The 21,564-nt window shown below is 49.6% G+C and overlaps 1 protein-coding gene across 7 annotated transcripts in view; it reads left to right on the forward strand.

Annotated features, from left to right (window-relative positions):
* Positions 1–18,989, forward strand: part of LOC118397633 (rho family-interacting cell polarization regulator 2-like) — a 162,433-nt gene extending 143,444 nt beyond the window's left edge. For 5 of the 7 annotated variants that reach the window (XM_052469676.1, XM_052469677.1, XM_052469678.1 and 2 more), the window contains 13 exons: positions 303–432; positions 762–1,019; positions 3,308–3,753; positions 3,861–4,125; positions 5,010–5,179; positions 10,364–10,532; positions 10,721–10,853; positions 12,144–12,308; positions 15,218–15,424; positions 16,493–16,695; positions 16,873–16,956; positions 17,091–17,181; positions 17,275–18,989. In XM_052469676.1, coding sequence (XP_052325636.1) covers positions 303–432; positions 762–1,019; positions 3,308–3,753; positions 3,861–4,125; positions 5,010–5,179; positions 10,364–10,532; positions 10,721–10,853; positions 12,144–12,308; positions 15,218–15,424; positions 16,493–16,695; positions 16,873–16,956; positions 17,091–17,181; positions 17,275–17,375 — 2,422 coding nt within the window. In that variant the 3' untranslated portion in view covers positions 17,376–18,989. The remainder of the gene's footprint in view (positions 1–302; positions 433–761; positions 1,020–3,307; positions 3,754–3,860; positions 4,126–5,009; positions 5,180–10,363; positions 10,533–10,720; positions 10,854–12,143; positions 12,309–15,217; positions 15,425–16,492; positions 16,696–16,872; positions 16,957–17,090; positions 17,182–17,274) is intronic. The other 2 variants (XM_052469680.1, XM_052469681.1) reach the window with 1 other exon arrangement.
* Positions 18,990–21,564: the final 2,575 nt, after the last annotated feature.

Consider the following 21,564-nt stretch of genomic DNA (forward strand, 5'->3'; position numbering starts at 1 on the left):
GAACAGAGTAAATAGACATTTTAACGTTATAGATTGGTGGAAACTTGTGGAATAGGCACCGGCTGGAATGCTCTTTTAACCAATCAGCATTCAGGATTTAGAGCCACCCGTTGGATAAAGTATTATAAACTACACTATGCTACGGTGGTTAGTTACATCGGTTAAGTGATACTGTAATGCTGCCCTCTTCTGGAGAACCTGGGTGTCTGCTCCAGTGTTACAGCAGAATTCACCTAGTAGTTTATAGTTCTCTAATGGATTCTTTCCCCTTCTGACTGTCTCTATGCTCTCCCCCCATGCAGTCCATTCGATGTGGAAGACCTGACCCTGTCTTCAGGGAACGTGAGCAAGGCCACCGCCCTGCAGAGACGAGTGTCTATCTACAGCCAGGGCACGCCAGAGACACCCACCTTCCAGGACCAGTCCTTCTTTGTGAGTCCCACACAGAGCCTCCTCTCCCTGGGGTGGGATAGGGGAGGGGAGTGGGTGTATGGATCTAAGGATCTCTGACTCCTAGTCCCATTGCTGTCTTATAACGCAGCATACTGCTCACTCACCAGCCTGCTCACAACACAGGATTCCTCGTTGCACTAACCCACTAACACAGCCCTTGTGTTGACTGGATTGTGAAACCAACAGCTTGTGTCTGTTTATGAATGCAATGGCTAAGGCTAACTAACGCTAACTCACCCATCCCTCCCACCACTCACCCATTTCTCCTCCCGCCCCTCCCTCCCCTGCTCCCTGTGTGTGTGGTAAAGAAGTGGCACCCCTCCCCGACCCTGCATCGCCTGTCCCCGACCCTGCATCGCCTGTCCCCGACCCAGCATCGCCTGTCCCCGACCCAGCATCGCCTGTCCCCGACCCAGCATCGCCTGTCCCCGACCCAGCATCGCCTGTCCTTCCTCCACGGTCTGAGGAACTCCCTGTTAGAGAAGCTGAGACGCAGTCGCTCCTTTGGCGACCTGGTCTCCCTCCAACCCAGGCCCAAGTCCAGCCTGGAGGGTTATGTGACTGAGGTGTGCTAGGTTAGGGCTAGCCCCGATTCCCCCTGTCTGTGTGGCTGTGCCTGCTTATTGTTAGCATGCTGTCTGTGTGGCTGTGGCTGCTTATTGTTAGCATGCTGTCTGTGTGGCTGTGCCTGCTTATAGCTAGCATGCTATCTGTGTGGCTGTGCCTGCTTATTGTAAGCATGCTGTCTGTGTGGCTGTGGCTGCTTATTGTTAGCATGCTGTCTGTGTGGCTGTGCCTGCTTATAGTTAGCATGCTGTCTGTGTGGCTGTGTCTGCTTATAGTTAGCATGCTGTCTGTGTGGCTGCTTATTGTTAGCATGCTGTCTGTGTGGCTGCTTATTGTTAGCATGCTGTCTGTGTGGCTGTGGCTTCTTATTGTTAGCATGCTGTCTGTGTGGCTGCTTATTATTAGCATGCTGTCTGTGTGGCTGCTTATTGTTAGCATGCTGTCTGTGTGGCTGCTGATAGTTAGCATGCTGTCTGTGTGGCTGTGCCTGCTTATTGTTAGCATGCTGTCTGTGTGGCTGCTTATTGTTAGCATGCTGTCTGTGTGGCTGCTGGTAGTTAGCATGCTGTCTGTGTGGCTGCTTATTGTTAGCATGCTGTCTGTGTGGCTGCTTATTGTTAGCATGCTGTCTGTGTGGCTGCTGGTAGTTAGAATGCTGCCTGTGTGGGTGTTTATTGTTAGCATTCTGTCTGCTTATTGTTAGCTTGCTGTCTGTGTGGCTGTTTATTGTTAGCATGCTGTTTGTGTGGCTGCTTATAGTTAGCATGCTGTCTGTGTGGCTGTGGCTGCTTATTGTTAGCATGCTGTCTGTGTGACTGCTGATAGTTAGCATGCTGTCTGTGTGGCTGTGGCTGCTTATAGTTAGCATGCTGTCTGTGTGGCTGCTGATAGTTAGCATGCTGTCTGTGTGGCTGTTTATTGTTAGCTTGCTGTCTGTGTGGCTGTTTATTGTTAGCATGCTGTCTGTGTGGCTGTTTATTTTTAGCACGCTTTCTGTGTGGCTGTGGCTGCTTATTGTTAGCATGCTGTCTGTGTGGCTGTGCCTGCTTATAGCTAGCATGCTGTCTGTGTGGCTGTGCCTGCTTATAGCTAGCATGCTATCTGTGTGGCTGTGGCTGCTTATTGTTAGCATGCTGTCTGTGTGGCTGTTTATTGTTAGCATGCTGTCTGTGTGGCTGCTGATATTTAGCATGCTGTCTGTGTGGCTGTTTATTGTTAGCACGCTTTCTGTGTGGCTGTGGCTGCTTATTGTTAGCATGCTGTCTGTGTGGCTGTGCCTGTTTATTGTTAACATGCTCTCTGTGTGGCTGTGCCTGCTTATTGTTAACATGCTCTCTGTGTGGCTGTGCCTGCTTATTGTTAGCATGCTGCCTGTGTGGCTGTGCCTGCTTATAGTTAGCATGCTGTCTGTGTGGCTGTGCCTGCTTATTGTTAGCATGCTGCCTGTGTGGCTGTGCCTGCTTATTGTTAGCATGCTGCCTGTGTGGCTGTGCCTGCTTATTGTTAGCATGCTGCCTGTGTGGCTGTGCCTGCTTATTGTTAGCATGCTGTCTGTGTGGCTGTGCCTGCTTATTGTTAGCATGCTGCCTGTGTGGCTGTGCCTGCTTATTGTTAGCATGCTGCCTGTGTGGCTGTGCCTGCTTATTGTTAGCATGCTGCCTGTGTGGCTGTGCCTGCTTATTGTTAGCATGCTGCCTGTGTGGCTGTGCCTGCTTATTGTTAGCATGCTGCCTGTGTGGCTGTGCCTGCTTATTGTTAGCATGCTGTCTGTGTGGCTGTGCCTGCTTATTGTTAGCATGCTGCCTGTGTGGCTGTGCCTGCTTATTGTTAGCATGCTGCCTGTGTGGCTGTGCCTGCTTATTGTTAGCATGCTGCCTGTGTGGCTGTGCCTGCTTATTGTTAGCATGCTGCCTGTGTGGCTGTGCCTGCTTATTGTTAGCATGCTGCCTGTGTGGCTGTGCCTGCTTATTGTTAGCATGCTGCCTGTGTGGCTGTGCCTGCTTATTGTTAGCATGCTGCCTGTGTGGCTGTGCCTGCTTATTGTTAGCATGCTGCCTGTGTGGCTGTGCCTGCTTATTGTTAGCATGCTGCCTGTGTGGCTGTGCCTGCTTATTGTTAGCATGGAGTGGCTTGTGTCAGCCCGTGTAGAACTAGAAAAGAGGAGTTAACTGTGATGCTCTTCTCTCTCTCTCTCTCTCTCTCTCTCTCTCTCTCTCTCTCTCTCTCTCTCTCTCTCTCTCTCTCTCTCTCTCTCTCTCTCTCTCTCTCCATCTCCCCTCCCCCCCAGTCCACCCTCCCTGATGACGTCTTTGAGAACGGTGGGTGTGGTAACACCGAGTGCAAGCGCCTCTCCTTCACCTTCTCCGATACTTCAGTCTCCTCCCCCAGCCTCGCCCCTGGCCAGTCCAACCCCGAAATCACCGTCACGCCCCCTGAGACATGCCCCCAGCCCCAAATCCCCAACGTTGAAGTCACCGTTCGAATACACGCAGACGTAGTGGAAGAGGCAGAGGAAGGTGAGGAGGAAGCGGAGAGTCGCGGTAGCAGCGGTAGCAGCGGCAGCGTGAGTACCAGCCTGGTCAGCGAGGAGGCGGAGTCAGAGTGGGAGAGGGCGGAGTCCCAATGTAACAGAGAATCCGTCTCTCTCTCGGAGAGGCAGTTGTCTGCGGTCGCTCCCGGGGGTGTGTGTCCGGACCTCGCTGGGCCAGACAGGGACGGTGATGAAGATGACAGGTAATAGATGGATGTTTTGTCTTTATGATACGCAGAGGCCAAACAAATCTCCCCTTGAGGGACAATGAAATTGTGTTGTATTCTATTAAATTCTATTCTATTGTCAGCTCGGAGCTACTGAAGCCCGTAGAACTTGACACTGAAGAACCAGGCAGCTTGACCAGGCAACTGGTGAGGAGACTGACATCGTCTGACATTCTGCCCGAGGCGGGGGTTCTGAGCTGGGCTGGGGAGGGGAGCCGGGCCTTCTTGGAGAGCAACCTGGAAGAAACCCTGCAGAGTCTGCTACTGAGGCTAGAGTCACTGGGACAACGCTGTAGAGAGCTACAGGACCTGGAACAGGAAGTGATGCGCCTGGAGGACATACTCAAGGTGAGGCCTGTACTTTCTCCTCAAGCAACTCTGTGCATCACAGGGTTGGAGGTCAATGCAATATTAGCTCAATTTGACATTTAATTTCTTCGTAGGAATTCATTTCAAATCCTGAATTAACTTCAGACAGAATTGAGCCCAACCCTGGTGCATTACCTGTTACATTTGAGTCATTTAGCAGATGCTCTTATCCAGAGCGACTAACAAGAGCGATTAGGGGTAAGTGCCTTGTTCAAGGGCACATCGACAGATTTTTCACCTGCTCGACTTGGGGGTTCAAACCAGCAACCTTTTGGTTACTAACCCAATGCTCTTAACCGCTATGCTACCTTCAGTTCAAGCTGAGGCTACATTGTTTCTGATGACCTTTATGAAAAAGTATTATCTGCTGAAATATTTGCAAGAGCGGTAGTTTATGATAGTTGTTTATGTACATAGGTTTTATTGTGATTGTAGCCTCATTGTAGCCTTGACATCCAGTTTAATCTCCTATGACTGCAGGTCGTCTCTCCCTCAGTAGTAGGCCAACCTAGTCTGGCATTACCAGACAACCCTCACCCTGCAGGGTTCTTCAGGGTCTGATCTCTCCCTCAGTAGTAGGCCAACCTCCCTCAGACAACCAACACCCTGCAGTAGTCTGATCTCTCCCTCAGTAGTAGGCCAACCTAGTCTGGCATTACCAGACAACCCACACCCTGCAGGGTTCTTCAGGGTCTGATCTCTCCCTCAGTAGTAGGCCAACCTAGTCTGGCATTACCAGACAACCAACACCCTGCAGGGTTCTTCAGGGTCTGATCTCTCCCTCAGTAGTAGGCCAACCTAGTCTGGCATTACCAGACAACCCACACCCTGCAGGGTTCTTCAGGGTCTGATCTCTCCCTCAGTGCCGCCTCCCGGGCCACAGGAGCAGGTCGTCCAGCCTCACTCTGATGGTTGAGAGCGCCCTGGAGAGCTTTGACTTTCTCAACACCTCCGACTTTGACGACGATGACACGGGTGATGACCACACCCTCCAGCGCTCCGTGTTCTTTGACATGGAGGCGGACAGTATCGGGTGAGTCAGGAGGGAGGGATGGGAGGAGGCAAGTCCTCTCCCCTGTCCTCTCGCTAGTCTACTACCCCTCTGTCCCTGCCTGGGAGATGGTGGTGGTGACCCTGCCTGTCTCCTTCCATCTGCCTCTAACCTCTGTCTGCTAACCCCACTGTCCCTCCACGGCCAATGAGATTCTACTGGGCCTGTGTATGTGTGTGGGACTAACCCAGGCTGTTTTTCTCCCCTCTATCTGTCTCTCTCTCCCACCCTCTATATGTCTCTCTCTCTCCCCTGTCTATCTGTCGCTCTCTCTCCCCCTCTATCTGTCTCTCTCTCTCTCCCCTCTATCTGTCTCTCTCTCTCTCCCCTCTATCTGTCTCTCTCTCTCTCCCCCTCTATCTGTCTCTCCCCCCTCTCTCTCCCCCTCTCTCCGTCTCTCTCCCCCTCTCTGTCTCTCTCGCTCCCCCCCTCTCTCCCCTCTCTCCGTCTCTCTCCCCCCTCTCTCTCCCCCTCTCTCCGTCTCTCTCCCCCCTCTCTGTCTCTCTCGATCCCCTCACCTCTCTACCTGTCTCTCTTTCCCCTCTACCTGTCTCTCTCTCCCCCTATATCTGTCTCTCTCCCCGCTATCTGTCTCTCTCCCCCTCTCTGTCTCCCCCACTCTCTCCCCCCTCTGTCTCTCTCCCCCTCTCTCTGTCTCTCTCGCTCCCCCCTCTCTCTCCCCTCTACCCGTCTCTCTCTCTCCCCCCTCTGTCTTTCTCTCTTTTCCACCGCTATCTATCTCTCTCTTTCCCCCCTCTATTTGTCTCTCCTCTGTCTCTCTCTCTTTCCCCCTTTCCCCCTCTATTTGTCTCTCTCTCCCCCTCTCTCCGTCTCTCTCCCCCTCTCTGTCTCTCTCGTTCCCCTCACCTCTCTACCTGTCTGTCTCTCCCCTATATCTGTCTCTCTCCCCCTATATCTGTCTCTCTCCCCCGCTATCTGTCTCTCTCCCCCCTCTCTGTCTCTCTCTCCCCCTCTCTCTCTCCCCCCACTCTCTCCGCCTCTCTCTGTCTCTCTCCCCCCTAACTGTCTCTCTCGCTCCCCCCTAACTGTCTCTCTCGCTCCCCCCTAACTTTCTCTCTCTCCCCTCTCTGTCTCTCTCTCCCCCTCTCTCTCCCCCTCTCTGTCTCTCTCCCCCCTAACTGTCTCTCTCGCTCCCCCCTAACTGTCTCTCTCGCTCCCCCCTAACTGTCTCTCTCTCCCCTCTACCCGTCTCTCTCTTTCCCCCCTCTATTTGTCTCTCTCCCCCTCTATTTGTCTCTCTCCCCCTCTCTGTCTCTCTCGCTCTCCCCACCTCTCTCCCCTCTCTCTCCCCATCTATTTATTTCTCTCCCCCTTTTGGTTTTGCTCCCATCTGTCTCTCTCCCATCTGTCTCTCTCCTATCTGTCTCCCTCCCTCTCTCCCATCTGTTTCTCTCCCTCTCTCCCATCTGTTTCTCTCCCTCTCTCCCATCTGTTTCTCTCCCATCTGTCTCTCTCCCATCTGTCTCCCTCCCTCTCTCCCATCTGTTTCTCTCTCTCTCTCCCATCTCTCTCTCCCATCTCTCTCTCTCCCACCTGTCTCCCTCCCTCTCTCCCATCTGTCTCCCTCCCTCTCTCCCATCTGTCTCTCTCCCATCTCTCTCTCCCATCTGTCTCTCTCCCACCTGTCTCCCTCCCTCTCTCCCATCTGTCTCTCTCCCTCTCTCCCATCTGTCTCTCTCCCTCTCTCCCATCTGTCTCTCTCCCATCTCTCTCTCCCATCTGTCTCTCTCCCACCTGTCTCCCTCCCTCTCTCCCATCTGTCTCTCTCTCTCTCCTATCTGTCTCTCTCTCTCTCCCATCTGTCTCCCTCCCTCTCTCCCATCTGTCTCTCTCCCATCTATCTCCCATCTGTCTCTCCCCCATCTGTATCCCTCTGTCTCTCCCATCTGTTTCTCTCCCTCTCTCCCATCTGTCTCTCTCCCATCTGTCTCTCTGCCATCTGTCTCTCTCCCATCTGTCTCTCTCCCATCTGTTTCTCTCCCTCTCTCCCATCTGTCTCTCTCCCATCTGTCTCTCTCCCATCTGTCTCTCTGCCATCTGTCTCTCTCCCATCTGTCTCTCTCCCATCTGTTTCTCTCCCTCTCTCCCATCTGTTTCTCTCCCTCTCTCCCATCTGTCTCTCCCCCCTCCATCTGTCTCTCCCCCTCCATCTGTCTCCCCCTCCATCTGTCTCTCCCCTCCATCTGTCTCTCCCCTCCATCTGTCTCCCCCTCCATCTGTCTCTCCCCTCCATCTGTCTCTCCCCCATCCCTCCATCTGTCCCCCTCCCATCTGTCTCTCCCCCTCCATCTGTCTCTCCCCCATCCCATCTGTCTCTCTCCCCTCCATCTGTCTCTCCCTCCCATCTGTCTCTCCCCTCCCATCTGTCTCTCCCCCTCCCATCTGTCTCTCTCCCCCCTCCCATCTGTCTCTCTCCCCCTCCCATCTGTCTCTCCCCCTCCCATCTGTCTCTCCCCCTCCCATCTGTCTCTCCCCCTCCCATCTGTCTCTCCCTCCCATCTGTCTCTCTCCCCCTCATCTGTCTCTCCCCCCCCCATCTGTCTCTCTCCCCATCTGTCTCTCCCCCCATCTGTCTCTCTCCCCTCCCATCTGTCTCTCTCCCATCTTCCATCTGTCTCTCTCCCCCTCCCATCTGTCTCTGTCTCCCTCCCATCTGTCTCTCCCCCCCATCTGTCCCCTCCCATCTGTCTCTCCCCCTCCCATCTGTCTCTCCCCTCCCATCTGTCTCTCTCCCCCATCCCATCTCCCCTCATCTGTCCCTCCCATCTGTCTCTCTCCCCCTCCCATCTGTCTCTCTCCCCTCCCATCTGTCTCTTTCTGTCCCTCCCATCTGTCTCTCTCTTTACCCATCCCTCCCCCCCCATCTGTCTCTCCCCCCTCCCATCTGTCTCTCCCCCTCCCATCTGTCTCTCCCCCTCCCATCTGTCTCTCTCCCCCCATCTGTCTCTCTCCCATCTCCCCATCTGTCTCTCTCCTCCCATCTGTCTCTCTCCCCCATCTGTCTCTCTCCCCATCTGTCTCTCTCCCCCATCTGTCCCCTCCCATCTGTCTCTCCCCCCCATCTGTCTCCATCCCATCTCCCATCTGTCTCTCCCCCCCCATCTGTCTCTCTCCCCTCCCATCTGTCTCTCTCCCCCTCCCATCTGTCTCTCCCCTCCCATCTCTGTCTCTCCCCCTCCCATCTGTCTCTCCTCCCATCTGTCTCTCCTCCCATCTGTCTCTCTCCCCTCCCATCTGTCTGTCTCCCCCTCCCATCTGTCTACCCCCCCATCTGTCCCTCCCATCTGTCTGTCTCCCCCCCATCTGTCTCTCTCCCCTCCCATCTGTCTCTCTCCCCTATCATCTGTCACTCCCCATCCTGTCCTCCCCATCTGTCTCTCTCCCCCTCCCATCTGTCTCTCTCCCCTCCCATCTGTCTGTCTCCCCCTCCCATCTGTCTCTCTCCCCCTCCCATCTGTCTCTCTCCCCTCCCATCTGTCTCTCTCCCCTCCCATCTGTCTCTCTATCCCCTCCCATCTGTCTCTCCCCCTCCCATCTGTCTCTCTCCCCTCCCATCTGTCTCCCCCTCCCATCTGTCTCTCCCCCTCCCATCTGTCTCTCTCCCCTCCCATCTGTCTCTCCCCCCCCATCTGTCTCTCCCCCTCCCATCTGTCTCTCTCCCCATCTGTCTCTCTCCCCCTCCATCTGTCTCTCTCCCCCATCTGTCTCTCTCCCCCCATCTGTCTCTCTCCCCTACCATCTGTCTCTCTCCCCCCCATCTCTGTCTCTCCCCCCCATCTGTCTGTCTCCCCCTCCCATCTGTCTGTCTCCCCATCCCATCTCCCCCCATCTGTCTCCCCTCCCATCTGTCTGTCTCCCCCTTCCCATTTCTCTCTCTGCTCCCATTTTTTCTCTCCCCTCCCATTTTTCTCTCTCCCCGTCTCCCCCCCATCTGTCTCTCTCCCCGCATCTGTCTCTCTCCCCCATCTATGTCTCTCCCCCCATCTGTCTGTCTCCCCCTCCCATCTGTCTCTCTCCCCCTCCCATCTGTCTCTCTCCCCCTACCATCTGTCTCTCTCCCCGTCTCCCCCATCTGTCTCTCTCCCCGTCTCCCCCATCTGTCTCTCTCCCCCCTAACTCCCCGCCATCTGTCTGTCTCCCCTCCCATCTGTCTGTCTCCCCCTCCCATCTGTCTCTCTCCCCTACCATCTGTCTCTCTCCCCCATCTATGTCTCCCCCTACCATCTGTCTCTCTCCCCCTACCATCTGTCTCTCTCCCCCATCTATGTCTCCCCTACCATCTGTCTCTCTCCCCCTACCATCTGTCTCTCCCCGCCATCTGTCTGTCTCCCCCTCCCATCTGTCTGTCTCCCCCTCCCATCTGTCTCTCTCCCCTCCCATCTTCCCCCATCTTTCTCTCCCCCATCTTTCTCTCCCCATCTCTCTCTCCCCCATCTCTCTCTCCCCATCTGTCTCCCCCCATCTGTCTCTCTCCCCCATCTCTCTCCCCCATCTGTCTCTCCCCCATCTCTCTCTCCCCATCTGTCTCCCCCATCTGTCTCTCTCCCCCATCTCTCTCCCCCATCTGTCTCTCCCCGCATCTCTCTCCCCCGCATCTGTCTCTCTCCCCCTACCATCTATGTCTCTCCCCCCATCTATGTCTCTCCCCCATCTGTCTGTCTCCCCCTCCCATCTGTCTCTCTCCCCTCCCATCTGTCTATCTCCCCCTCCCATATGTCTCTCTCCCCCTCCCATATGTCTCTCTCCCCCTCCCATCTGTCTCTCCCCCATCTTTCTCTCCCCATCTGTCTCTCCCCATCTCTCTCTCCCCATCTCTCTCCCCATCTGTCTCTCCCCATCTGTCAGTTTTACAGTTTTATATCTTTATGTTTGAAGCCTGAAATGTGGCAAAAGGTCGCAAAGTTCAAGGGGGCCGAATACTTTCGCAAGGCACTGTATCTATGTGAATTTTATCAGGTCGCCCCAAAAAATTTGATTCGTACTGCATTTAACTCTAGCATCCCATATCATGCTGATTCACATACTGTTTTATTCTAATGGCTATAGTAGTAATTTTAGTGCACTTCTACACTTCTATACTTCTATACTTCTATACTCTGCTGCTTCCTTCTGGTGACAGTGTGTATCTCCTGTCTGTCTTAACAGACCTGGGGGCCCGCACCCAGAGGTCAGGGGTCACCTGAGTGAAGCACTGACGGAGGACACCGGGGTGGGCAACAGTGTGGCCGGCAGCCCCCTGCCTCTCACTACCGGCAACGAGAACCTGGACGTGGCTATCGTCATTCACCTGCAGTACTGCGACCATCTCATCCAGGTGAATTAACATGTTCCAGTCATTTCAAACATTTCTAATCGATAACAATCTAACTTAACAGACTGCAAACTAATTATGAAGTGGTTGTAGTAAAATGTCATTTGCATCGATCTAATAGTGCGGGGTGGAAGCTCTCCTATCATTTATTGGCCATGACTACGTGTGACTGTGTCTGTGTGTAATGACAGCTCCTGTCCAGTGGGGGGAGCCCTTGGCAGCGTCGAGCCCAGCTCCAGAAGCTCTCAGCTCAGACTCAGCTGCTAGAGGAACTAGGAGAGATCAGCACAGAACGCCTGGGGAGCATCACCTCTGCTGCTGACGGTGAGTAGTCTACTCTGGAGCAGGGGACAGAGTCGTGGGACCAGGGGACAGAGTCTCGGGAGCAGGGGACAGAGTCGTGGGAGCAGGGGACAGAGTCGTGGGAGCAGGGGACAGAGTCGTGGGAGCAGGGGACAGAGTCGTGGGACCAGGGGACAGAGTCTCGGGAGCAGGGGACAGAGTCGTGAGAGCAGGGGACAGAGTCGTGGGAGCAGGGGACAGAGTCGTGGGAGCAGGGGACAGAGTCGTGGGAGCAGGGGACAGAGTCGTGGGAGCAGGGGACAGAGTCGTGGGAGCAGGGGACAGAGTCGTGGGAGCAGGGGACAGAGTCGTGGGAGCAGGGGACAGAGTCGTGGGAGCAGGGGACAGAGTCGTGGGAGCAGGGGACAGAGTCGTGGGAGCAGGGGACAGAGTCGTGGGAGCAGGGGACAGAGTCGTGGGACCAGGGGACAGAGTCGTGGGACCAGGGGACAGAGTCGTGGGAGCAGGGGACAGAGTCGTGGGAGCAGGGGACAGAGTCGTGGGAGCAGGGGACAGAGTCGTGGGAGCAGGGGACAGAGTCGTGGGAGCAGGGGACAGAGTCGTGGGAGCAGGGGACAGAGTCGTGGGAGCAGGGGACAGAGTCGTGGGAGCAGGGGACAGAGTCGTGGGAGCAGGGGACAGAGTCGTGGGAGCAGGGGACAGAGTCCCGGGAGCAGGGGACAGAGTCCCGGGAGCAGGGGACAGAGTCCCGGGAGCAGGGGACAGAGTCCCGGGAGCAGGGGACAGAGTCGTGGGAGTAGTTGAGACCTTATTTTTTTTTTACCCCTTTTTCCTGGTACCCAATTGGTAGTTACAGTCTTGTCTCATCGCTGCTACTCCCGTACGGACTCAGGAGAGACGAAGGTCGAGTGCCATGCGTCCTCCGAAACACAACCCAACCAAGCCACACTGCTTCTTGACACAATGCCCACTTAACCCGAAAGCCAGCCGCACCAATGTGTCAGAGGAAACACTGTGTCAGCGTGCACTGCGCCCGGCCCGCCACAGGAGTTGCTAGTGTGCGATGGGACAAGGACATCCCTGCCGGCCAAAACCCTCCCCTAACCCGAATGACGCTGGGCAATTGTGCGCCGCCCCAAGGGTGTCCCAGTGGCAGCCGGCTGCGACAGACCCTGGACTCGAACCAGGACCTCTAGTAGGAGGAGTGGGACTTGAGGGGACTAATTCACTGAGCAGTGTGTTTTCTTCTTTTTGACTTACACATGTATCTATAACCTAATAATGAATCTCCGTCTGTCCTCTCTCTCTCAGTGCTCCCAGGGCTGTCGGAGCGGCCTGCTCGTATGGCTCTGTGGTCGGAGTGTAGTGGTTCTGGTGCACTGTTCCACGCTACGCTGGACCGGGTGCTCAAACACATGCACCACTGCTACACTCGCCCACTGCAGGAGAGACACCCACACACCGCAGCTGACACGGGTAGGCACTCTTCTTTATATGCCTTAAAATGTATAACTACTGTATTGTGTTTAACTATGTGTGTCCAACATATGCGAATGCAGCTTATTTCTATGTGAAAACTGAAATGGTCTATTCATCCCTTTTTCCATTTTAGTATGCCAATTGAGTATCATATTGTGATTTTTCTTTTAATACAGAGCATTAGGAAAGTATTCAGACCTTCCCATTTTCCACATTTTGTTACGTTACAGCTTTATTCTAAAATTGATTAAATATATATTTTTTCGTCATCAACCCATACTCAATACCCCTGAATGACGAAGCGAGAACAAGCTCTGTCAGGTTGGATGGGGAGCGTCGCTCTGTCAGGTTGGATGGGGAGCGTCGCTCTGTCAGGTTGGATGAGGAGCGTCGCTCTGTCAGGTTGGATGGGGAGCGTCGCTCTGTCAGGTTGGATGGGGAGCGTCGCTCTGTCAGGTTGGATGGGGAGCGTCGCTCTGTCAGGTTGGATGGGGAGCGTCGCTCTGTCAGGTTGGATGGGGAGCGTCGCTCTGTCAGGTTGGATGGGGAGCGTCGCTCTGTCAGGTTGGATGGGGAGCGTCGCTCTGTCAGGTTGGATGGGGAGCGTCGCTCTGTCAGGTTGGATGGGGAGCGTCGCTCTGTCAGGTTGGATGGGGAGCGTCGCTCTGTCAGGTTGGATGGGGAGCGTCGCTCTGTCAGGTTGGATGGGGAGCGTCGCTCTGTCAGGTTGGATGGGGAGCGTCGCTGCACAGGTGTTTTCATTTCTCTCAAGAGATGTTCGAGTTCAGGGTTCAGGTCCGGACTCTGGCTGGGCCACTCAAGGATTTTTTTTGTGTACCCTTCCCCAGATCTGTGCCTTGACACAATCCTGTCTCGGAGCGCTATGGACAATTCTTTCGACCTCATGGCTTGGTTTTTGCTCTGACGTGCACTGTCAACTGTTGGACCTTATATAGACAGGTGTGTGCCTTTCCAAATCATGTCCAATCAATTGAATTTACCACAGGTAGACTCCAATCAAGTTGTAGAAACATCTCAAGGATGATCAATGGAAACAGGATGCACCTGATCTAAATTTTGAGTCTAATAGCAAAGGGTCTGAATACTTATGTAAATAAGGTAATGTGCTAACATTTTGGAAAACCTGTTTTTGCTTTGTCATTATTGGGTATTGTGTGTAGATTGAGGGGAATTTAAAATAAATCATTTTTAGAATAAGGCTGTAACGTAACAAAACGTCAAAGTCTAGGGCTGCGAAGGCTTTTGGGAATGTACTGTATATTAGGGATCGCTTGCTGTATATAATAAGGGTATGTGAGACCAGGGAGATGTACCTGTCCAGAGTTGTTTATTAGGAAATATACCTTTTAAGCTCCATTGGGTCGTCCTTGATGATTTTCTTACATTGTATGTGGAGGTGTCACCGGCTGGAGACCATATATATATATATATATACATACACATACAGTGGGGCAAAGTATTTAGTCAGCCACCAATTGTGCAAGTTCTCCCACTTAAAAATATTAGAGAGGCCTGTAATGTTCATCACAGGTACACTTCAACTATGACAGACAAAATTAGAAGAAGAAAAATCCAGAAAATCACATTGTAGGATTTTTTATGAATTTATTTGCAAATTATGGTGGAAAATAAGTTTTTTTTTTTGCCCCACTGTATATGTATTCTATACAAAGTGCATGACAAGTGCATGTGCAAGTGACAAGTATGGTGTGTTTGTGATTAAGTCTGTTTGGTTGTATAATATAAATAATGTCATTTAGCAGACGTTTTTTATCCAAAGCGACTTAGTCCATGCTGCATATATAATTACACCATGGTGTGTAGTGCAGTAGTCACTGTTTATATCTCACACAGCTGTCTCACTACTGTCACTGTATATATCTCACACAGCTGTCTCACTACTGTCACTGTATATATCTCACACAGCTGTCTCACTACTGTCACTGTATATATCTCACACAGCTGTCTCACTACTGTCACTGTATATATCTCACACAGCTGTCTCAGTACTCACTGTATATATCTCACACAGCTGTCTCAGTACTGTCACTGTATATATCTCACACAGCTGTCTCAGTACTCACTGTATATATCTCACACAGCTGTCTCAGTACTGTCACTGTTTATATCTCACACAGCTGTCTCAGTACTGTCACTGTATATATCTCACACAGCTGTCTCAGTACTGTCACTGTATATATCTCACACAGCTGTCTCAGTACTGTCACTGTTTATATCTCACACAGCTGTCTCAGTACTGTCACTGTTTATATCTCACACAGCTGTCTCAGTACTGTCACTGTATATATCTCACACAGCTGTCTCAGTACTGTCACTGTATATATCTCACACAGCTGTCTCAGTACTGTCACTGTATATATCTCACACAGCTGTCTCAGTACTGTCAGCTGTCTGTCACTTATATCTCACACAGCTGTCTCAGTACTGTCACTGTCACTGTATATATCTCACACAGCTGTCTCAGTACTGTCACTGTATATATCTCACACAACTGTCTCAGTACTGTCACTGTATATATCTCACACAGCTGTCTCAGTACTGTCACTGTATATATCTCACACAGCTGTCTCAGTACTCACTGTATATATCTCACACAGCTGTCTCAGTACTCACTGTATATATCTCACACAGCTGTCTCAGTACTCACTGTATATATCTCACACAGCTGTCTCAGTACTGTCACTGTATATATCTCACACAGCTGTCTCAGTACTCACTGTATATATCTCACACAGCTGTCTCAGTACTCACTGTATATATCTCACACAGCTGTCTCAGTACTGTCACTGTATATATCTCACACAGCTGTCTCAGTACTGTCACTGTATATATCTCACACGGATGCCTCTCTCTTTCCTCCCCAGTGATCCGGCTGGTGGTGAGTGAGATGGTGGACAGGAGTGATCTGGCCTCCTCCCCTACCTGCCACCCCCCTTCGGCCCGGTCCCAGGACGTGGTCCCCCCTTCGGCCCGGTCCCAGGACATGGTCACAGTGTTTCAGTTCCACAGCTACGTCTCAGAGCACAGCGTGGAGGACATGGAGGAACACCTATTGCAGGTGGCCAGAGAAGGTAAGACTCAGGACCAACACACATTCTGACCTACATTTTATTCAATCATTTCATCCAAACTGCTCACGTGCTTCTGCGTAGCCAGGTGCTAAAATACAACTGGGTTCAATTTTTGACTCGTGATTCACGTCAAGTCCCGCCTCTCCCATCTCATTGGTTTTAAGAGTACATACCCACGTGGTTGATTGAAAATTGAACTAAGGTCCATACTCCAGTGTATTTGGTGGTGGTAATATACCAGAGGTCCCATACACCTTCAAGTTGGTTGCCAACCTATATATATAGTCCACAAAAGAAGAAGACTGAAGGAGGAGAGATTATTTGATTTGATTTAACTAGGCAATTCAGTTAAGAACAAATTCTTATTTTACAATGATGGCCTACTCCGGCCAAACCCTCCCCTAACCCGGACGACGCTGGGACAATTACTAGAACCTAACTCAGGTTCCCCTTTTATCTGTGGATTAATTGTCAAGAGTAGAGAACACACAATTTTTTGTGGCTCAAAATTCTACAAAGATTCAGAAAAAAAGGTCTGAGTGTTTTTCAGGTAAATTAACAACCCAGTGTTTATTTCCCAGGACAAGTTGTCTAGCAACAGTAAGCTAGCTAGCTAAATGGCCATGAATGTGTCATGTGTTTTCGAACTGTCCCCAAATGAAAATAGTTGGTTCATAGTTTTTGGTATTTCTACCTACGTGTCCTGATCACATCTGGTGTGGATGGTCCAAATCAACATGCGCGATGGCGGACACACGTCTGCCCGGCGTAGTCAGCATGTGAGGGGGTCCACACAGCGTAGCCTAGTGGTTAGAGCGTTGGACTCGTAACCGGAAGGTTGCGAGTTCAAACCCCTGAGCTGACAAGGTACAAATCTGTCGTTCTGCCCCTGAACAGGCAGTTAACCCACTGTCCCCAGGCCGTCATTGAAAATAAGAATGTGTTCTTAACTGACTTGCCTAGTAAAATAAAGGTAAAATATATATATATTTTTTAAATGGTCCACTGAACAAAACTAGGCTTGTAAGTACCTGTGAGTTAATGGAGTTATTTTTTTCCTCCCCTCAGCTGTGTTTGCGGAGGGCCTGAGTGGTGGCGACCCGGAGCGTTGTCTAAAGGAACTGGATGAGGTCTCACACACCGGCCTGTGTCCCCGGCAGCAGACCCTCAGGGCGCTGGCTTCCCTCCTCTCCCACCAAGACCCCCAGCTCAGCGAGGCTGCAGCTGCCTACATCACCTCTGCTTCCTCACACACACCCTTCAGGTCAAAGGTCAGTGTGTGCGTGTCAGTAGGCTTGATCCTTGACCCGCTCAGGCTAAAGTAAACAGCCCTAATATAAACACCATTTGCCTGTCAAGGTCACTAAGCCTGCCTAGAATACTGGACAGGTGCTATGACTGGGCAGTAACTTGAGTTTGTTCATTTGTGTTTCTGTGTGTCTTTACAGGCAGTGGATTGCTACACACAGGCCTTGTGGGAGGCTGGAGTTCAAACCCAAAGGTCTGCCTGTGTTGCTCTTAGCTGTCTACAGGTCAGTGTTGCTTTTCGCTTTTAGCGACATTTCCCCTTCATATTCATATGATGCATCTTATTATGACGTCTCTCTGAAGCGAGAGGATCTGTTACACCGGCTATCAAACCCCTCTGTTTCTTTCTCCATCTCAGGCAGTAGAGAGCCTCCAGGCGGTGGTGTCACTGTGCGACTCGGCAGACGAGGAGCTTCGCCATGTTGCCATAGAAACCCTGCTCACTTTCGGTGAGTGACAGTTTGACAAAAAAATCTTCTGTCCATTTTTAGCCCCATCAATGTCTGTTTTAAGCAAAAGATGAATTTGATCGACTTATACAGGTGAAGAGGGCCACCTGGCGTATGAGCAGCTGGACACGATGCCCCGAGAGATGGTACGACTGGGGACGCGGCGAGGGAACGCCGTCACCACCGCCTTCTGAAAGCACAGGACTAACTAAATGAACCTAGGAGCCTCACATCCACAGGAGGGGGACCCCCCTAGAACAACCCCCCGCGCCTGTGCTTTGAGCCATGCAGACTAGACATGTGTTTAAATGGACACAGCTAGGGGGAGTGGCCGCATCAACGCAGAGGAGCCCAACTAAACATGGAAGGGCCACGTCTCATCCTTAAACAGACTGGTGTAAATCCTAACTGTCCATTCTCTGACCACCACTGCACAGACAGAGCATCTCTACCATCACAACTGATTATGATTATCACGGCTGTGTTTGATATATGATATCCTTATATAACTGCTATTCATTTGTTTTAGGAGGTGACGTTCATTAGACAAAAGGTTATTTACGCTTTTCGAATTGCACTGTGTCAGACATGTAAATATAATAGCATTATACTCTGAACTGGATTTATTTGGTCTTATGTACTGTTGAGATTCAGGGATTTTACAGACCGTTTGAACACTTTTTGTCAGAGGGTGCCGTGGAAGATCATTTAGGGGACAAATGACAGTCAAATCGCTCGGAAGGAGGTAGTTAAAAGCAACGCTCGCAAGTCCTCGTCAACATGCATAAAGAAGGAAGTCTTTCCCTAAATAGTAGTTACCAGTAAGCAATGTTCTCACTCCAACATGCACAACATGAAGAGAGAGTCATACTTGGACTGCCTTTCAAACGAAGTTCTCTACTCACACATGCCTGGGATCTACATTCCGAGATTGAATGTCTGCTTGCTGGGAACTGATGAGATTTGATCATGATTTATTTCATTGGAAGCAGGTACGACTGGAGGAGTGAGTGTGAGTCAGGGATAGTTAGTATGAAAGGAGAATGCACTTTCTCCACAACTGTACAGTGCAGAACCAAGGGCCTGTCTAAGGGGATGATGCTTCGAATCGGCAAGGACCGAGGCTATAGCGCTCTGCCTAGCTTTTTATGCCAGTTGTATCTATACTACTGAGTCCGGGGCTTCTTCAGCATGACAGTGTTTTTCTCGACTTAATTTATTTACGTCACATTTGTGATTCTAATATTTAATTTACTTTTGAGTAAGAGGGCAGAATGCAGATACTATTTCACATGTAAAAGTTGTATATTTGGTGTTTTTTTGCTCATGTTTGATTTTTTAAAAGTTTCATTAAAAAAAAGGACTCATTAACATGGGAATGATCTTGTTACTGGAAATATATATTTTTCCACTCTTTTAAATGTATTTGTACATTAAGTAAGATGGCTGGCTGGTATTATTTGGAGGATTTACGAACGTAATCAGAGAGCGTTTCCCCCACTACTTTATTACGCAAGGAAAGCCTGAAAATGAACATTTATTCTGAAGATATCTTTAACCTGGCCACTACACCCAGGCTCACCTACAAAGAACAACCATCAGAATTATCATCTTAATCCTGTGACATGAGATCGGCTTCTTACCGCACTGTCCTAAAGCCATAACGATACGAAAAGGTGTGTTTTAGGCGGTAATATGTGAAATTATTTGTTATTTTGTATATTAAAGCTTTAAAATATGTGAAAGTTGTTACTAAAACTGGAGATGGCTTAGAGTTTGGCCTGGTGTATGTTGATCATGGTCTTTATTTTGAGTAACAATGCCTTTCTCCCATGACGTGAATAGCATTACAGTATTTTGGTATGATACTCGTTACTTAAGCAACTCCTCTAATTAATGTTTTTTTTTTCTCCATGATGCAGTGGTCTCCATCTTTCTTTGTGCGAAAAGTAACCCGTGCTGAATTAATGTTGCCTCTATTCAACTCCCAAGTCAGACTGAACATGTAGACAGACTAATGAAACATTATGACATTGATCATATTTCATGTAAATACACAGTAAGGACATGTTACATTGCTCCAGTACTGACTGCATTCATCTCCCCTGCTCAATGAAAGTGGCAATAAAGTTTATTTTTGCATAATTATGAAAATAAGTTGGCCGATGGTTTTATTTATTGGGAGAGTAATGATTTAATTAATGTTTTAGCCTAGTATCAAAACCAGTGGAGGCTGCTGAGGGGAGGACGGCTCATTAAACCATGAGTTTGGTGTATTTGATACCATTCCAGCTATTCCGCTCCAGTCATTAGCACGAGCCCGGTGCCACCAACTCCTCCGATCGAAACTGAATAAATGAAAAACCAAGAAGCACATCAATATTCAGTGTGTTTTCCAACCTATGAATGGTTTGGGATTGCAGCCAGAAGCGTACATGGTTTTGTCATTTTGGACAAGGGAGCACAAAGACCTTCAAACAGAATGGAAAGGTGCATCATCTTGAGACGAGTCATGTTTATACCTGGTGATCACATGTCAAAAGGTGAGTGACGAGTGACATGTTAGTCACTGCTGGATGTTAAGAGGCTGTGGGAACGAGAACATAACCCAGTCATCCTCTAGGGGTATTCGCCGCTTACCCTACGAGATCCAGAGCCTGCTGACTTACCTCAATTATAATTACACACGTTTGGTGTCCCAGGTCGAAATCAGTCCCTGATTAGAGAGGAACAACAAAACACGCAGTGGAACTAGCTTTCAAGGTCCCGAGTTGGAGTTTAACGGCTAGACTAGAGCCTTCAATGTTTTTCTTCTTAGAAGACTTTAGTGTTCAGGCAGGGATTGAGGCTATATAAACCAGCAGATGGTATTTCCATAAAGGGACCAGTATCAGTGTCTAGTGATAACTCTAAAGATTCTACTCACATTAACCAGCATACTACTAACATATTTTATATACACTACATGGATAAAAAAAAACTGGGCTCATTTTTATCCCAAGAAAGTATTAGAAAAAGAAACAATCATAGCAAAATATCAACTCTATTCCTCTAAAAAAAACATCCTTAGGCATGTAAATAATGTAATCTAGAACAGAAAACAACCAAAACAGACTTAATACTGCAAAAAAGTGTTAATTTGCATATTCTGTAAAACAAAAATATACATTTCCTTTCATGTGCAGCTTTTCTCCAAAGTACATTCCACTAGTACTAAAAATCTGATTTACCATAAATTGATCATATATTTTAATTTAGAAATATTACATTTAAATATACTTAATTGGATTGTCAAAAAGTGATTCATCCATTGATCCTGAGAGACATCGACCTACAATAGGGCTGAGTTCTTTATTTAGCCACCATTACAATCACTGTTAGTGAAACAATGGGTTAGGTTGGGACTATGGCAGGATGCTTCAAAATGCCCAAATCCTCAAAGCTACTTCAAACCAAATGCTGTAGAGACCAAAACACCCTACAAGTATATTATAGTAATTCTGGTGTTTAATTCATTTCATGTAAAATCTATTTTTTTCAGAGAATAAACACTAATACAGTCCAGGCTTATAATTGTGAGTATAGCTGGCTTCTGTATTACAGTTCTACTATATATATAAATATATATAAAAGTTTACATACATTTAGGTTGGAGTCATTAAAACTTGTTTTTCAACCACTCCACAAATGTCTTGTTAACAAACTATAGTTTTGGCAAGTCGGTTAGGACATCTACTTTGTGCATGACAAGTAATTTTTCCAACAATTGTTTACAGACAGATTATTTCACTAATCATTCACTGTATCACAATTCCAGTGGGTCAGAAGTTTACAAACACTAAGTTGACTGTGCCTTTAAAACAGCTTGGAAAATTCCAGAAAATGTCATGGCTTTAGAAACTTCTGGCTAATTGACATCATTTGGAAGTGTGGATGTATTTCAAGGCCTACCTACAAACTCAGTGCCTCTTTGCTTGACATCATAGGAATTGTAGACCTCCACAAGTCTGGTTCATCTTTGGGAGCAATTTCCAAACGCCTGAAGGTACCACGTTCAACTGTACAAACAATAGTACGCAAGTATAAACACCATGGGACCACACAGCCATCATACCGCTCAGGAAAAAGGCGCGTTCTGTCTCCTAGAGAACAGCAAAGGACCTTGTGAAGATGCTGGAGGAAACAGGTACAAAAGTATTTATATCCACAGTAAAAGGAGTCCTATATCGACATAACCTGAAAGGCCGCTCAGCAAGGAAGAAGCCACTGCTCCAAAACCGCCATAAAAAAGCCAGACTACAGTTTGCAACTGCACATGGGGACAAAGATCGTACTTTTTGGAGAAATATCCTCTGGTCTGATGAAAAAGAGAACTGTTTGGCC

The sequence above is a fragment of the Oncorhynchus keta genome, chromosome 19, assembly GCF_023373465.1.
Source record: "Oncorhynchus keta strain PuntledgeMale-10-30-2019 chromosome 19, Oket_V2, whole genome shotgun sequence".
Taxonomy (NCBI): Eukaryota; Metazoa; Chordata; class Actinopteri; order Salmoniformes; family Salmonidae; genus Oncorhynchus; species Oncorhynchus keta.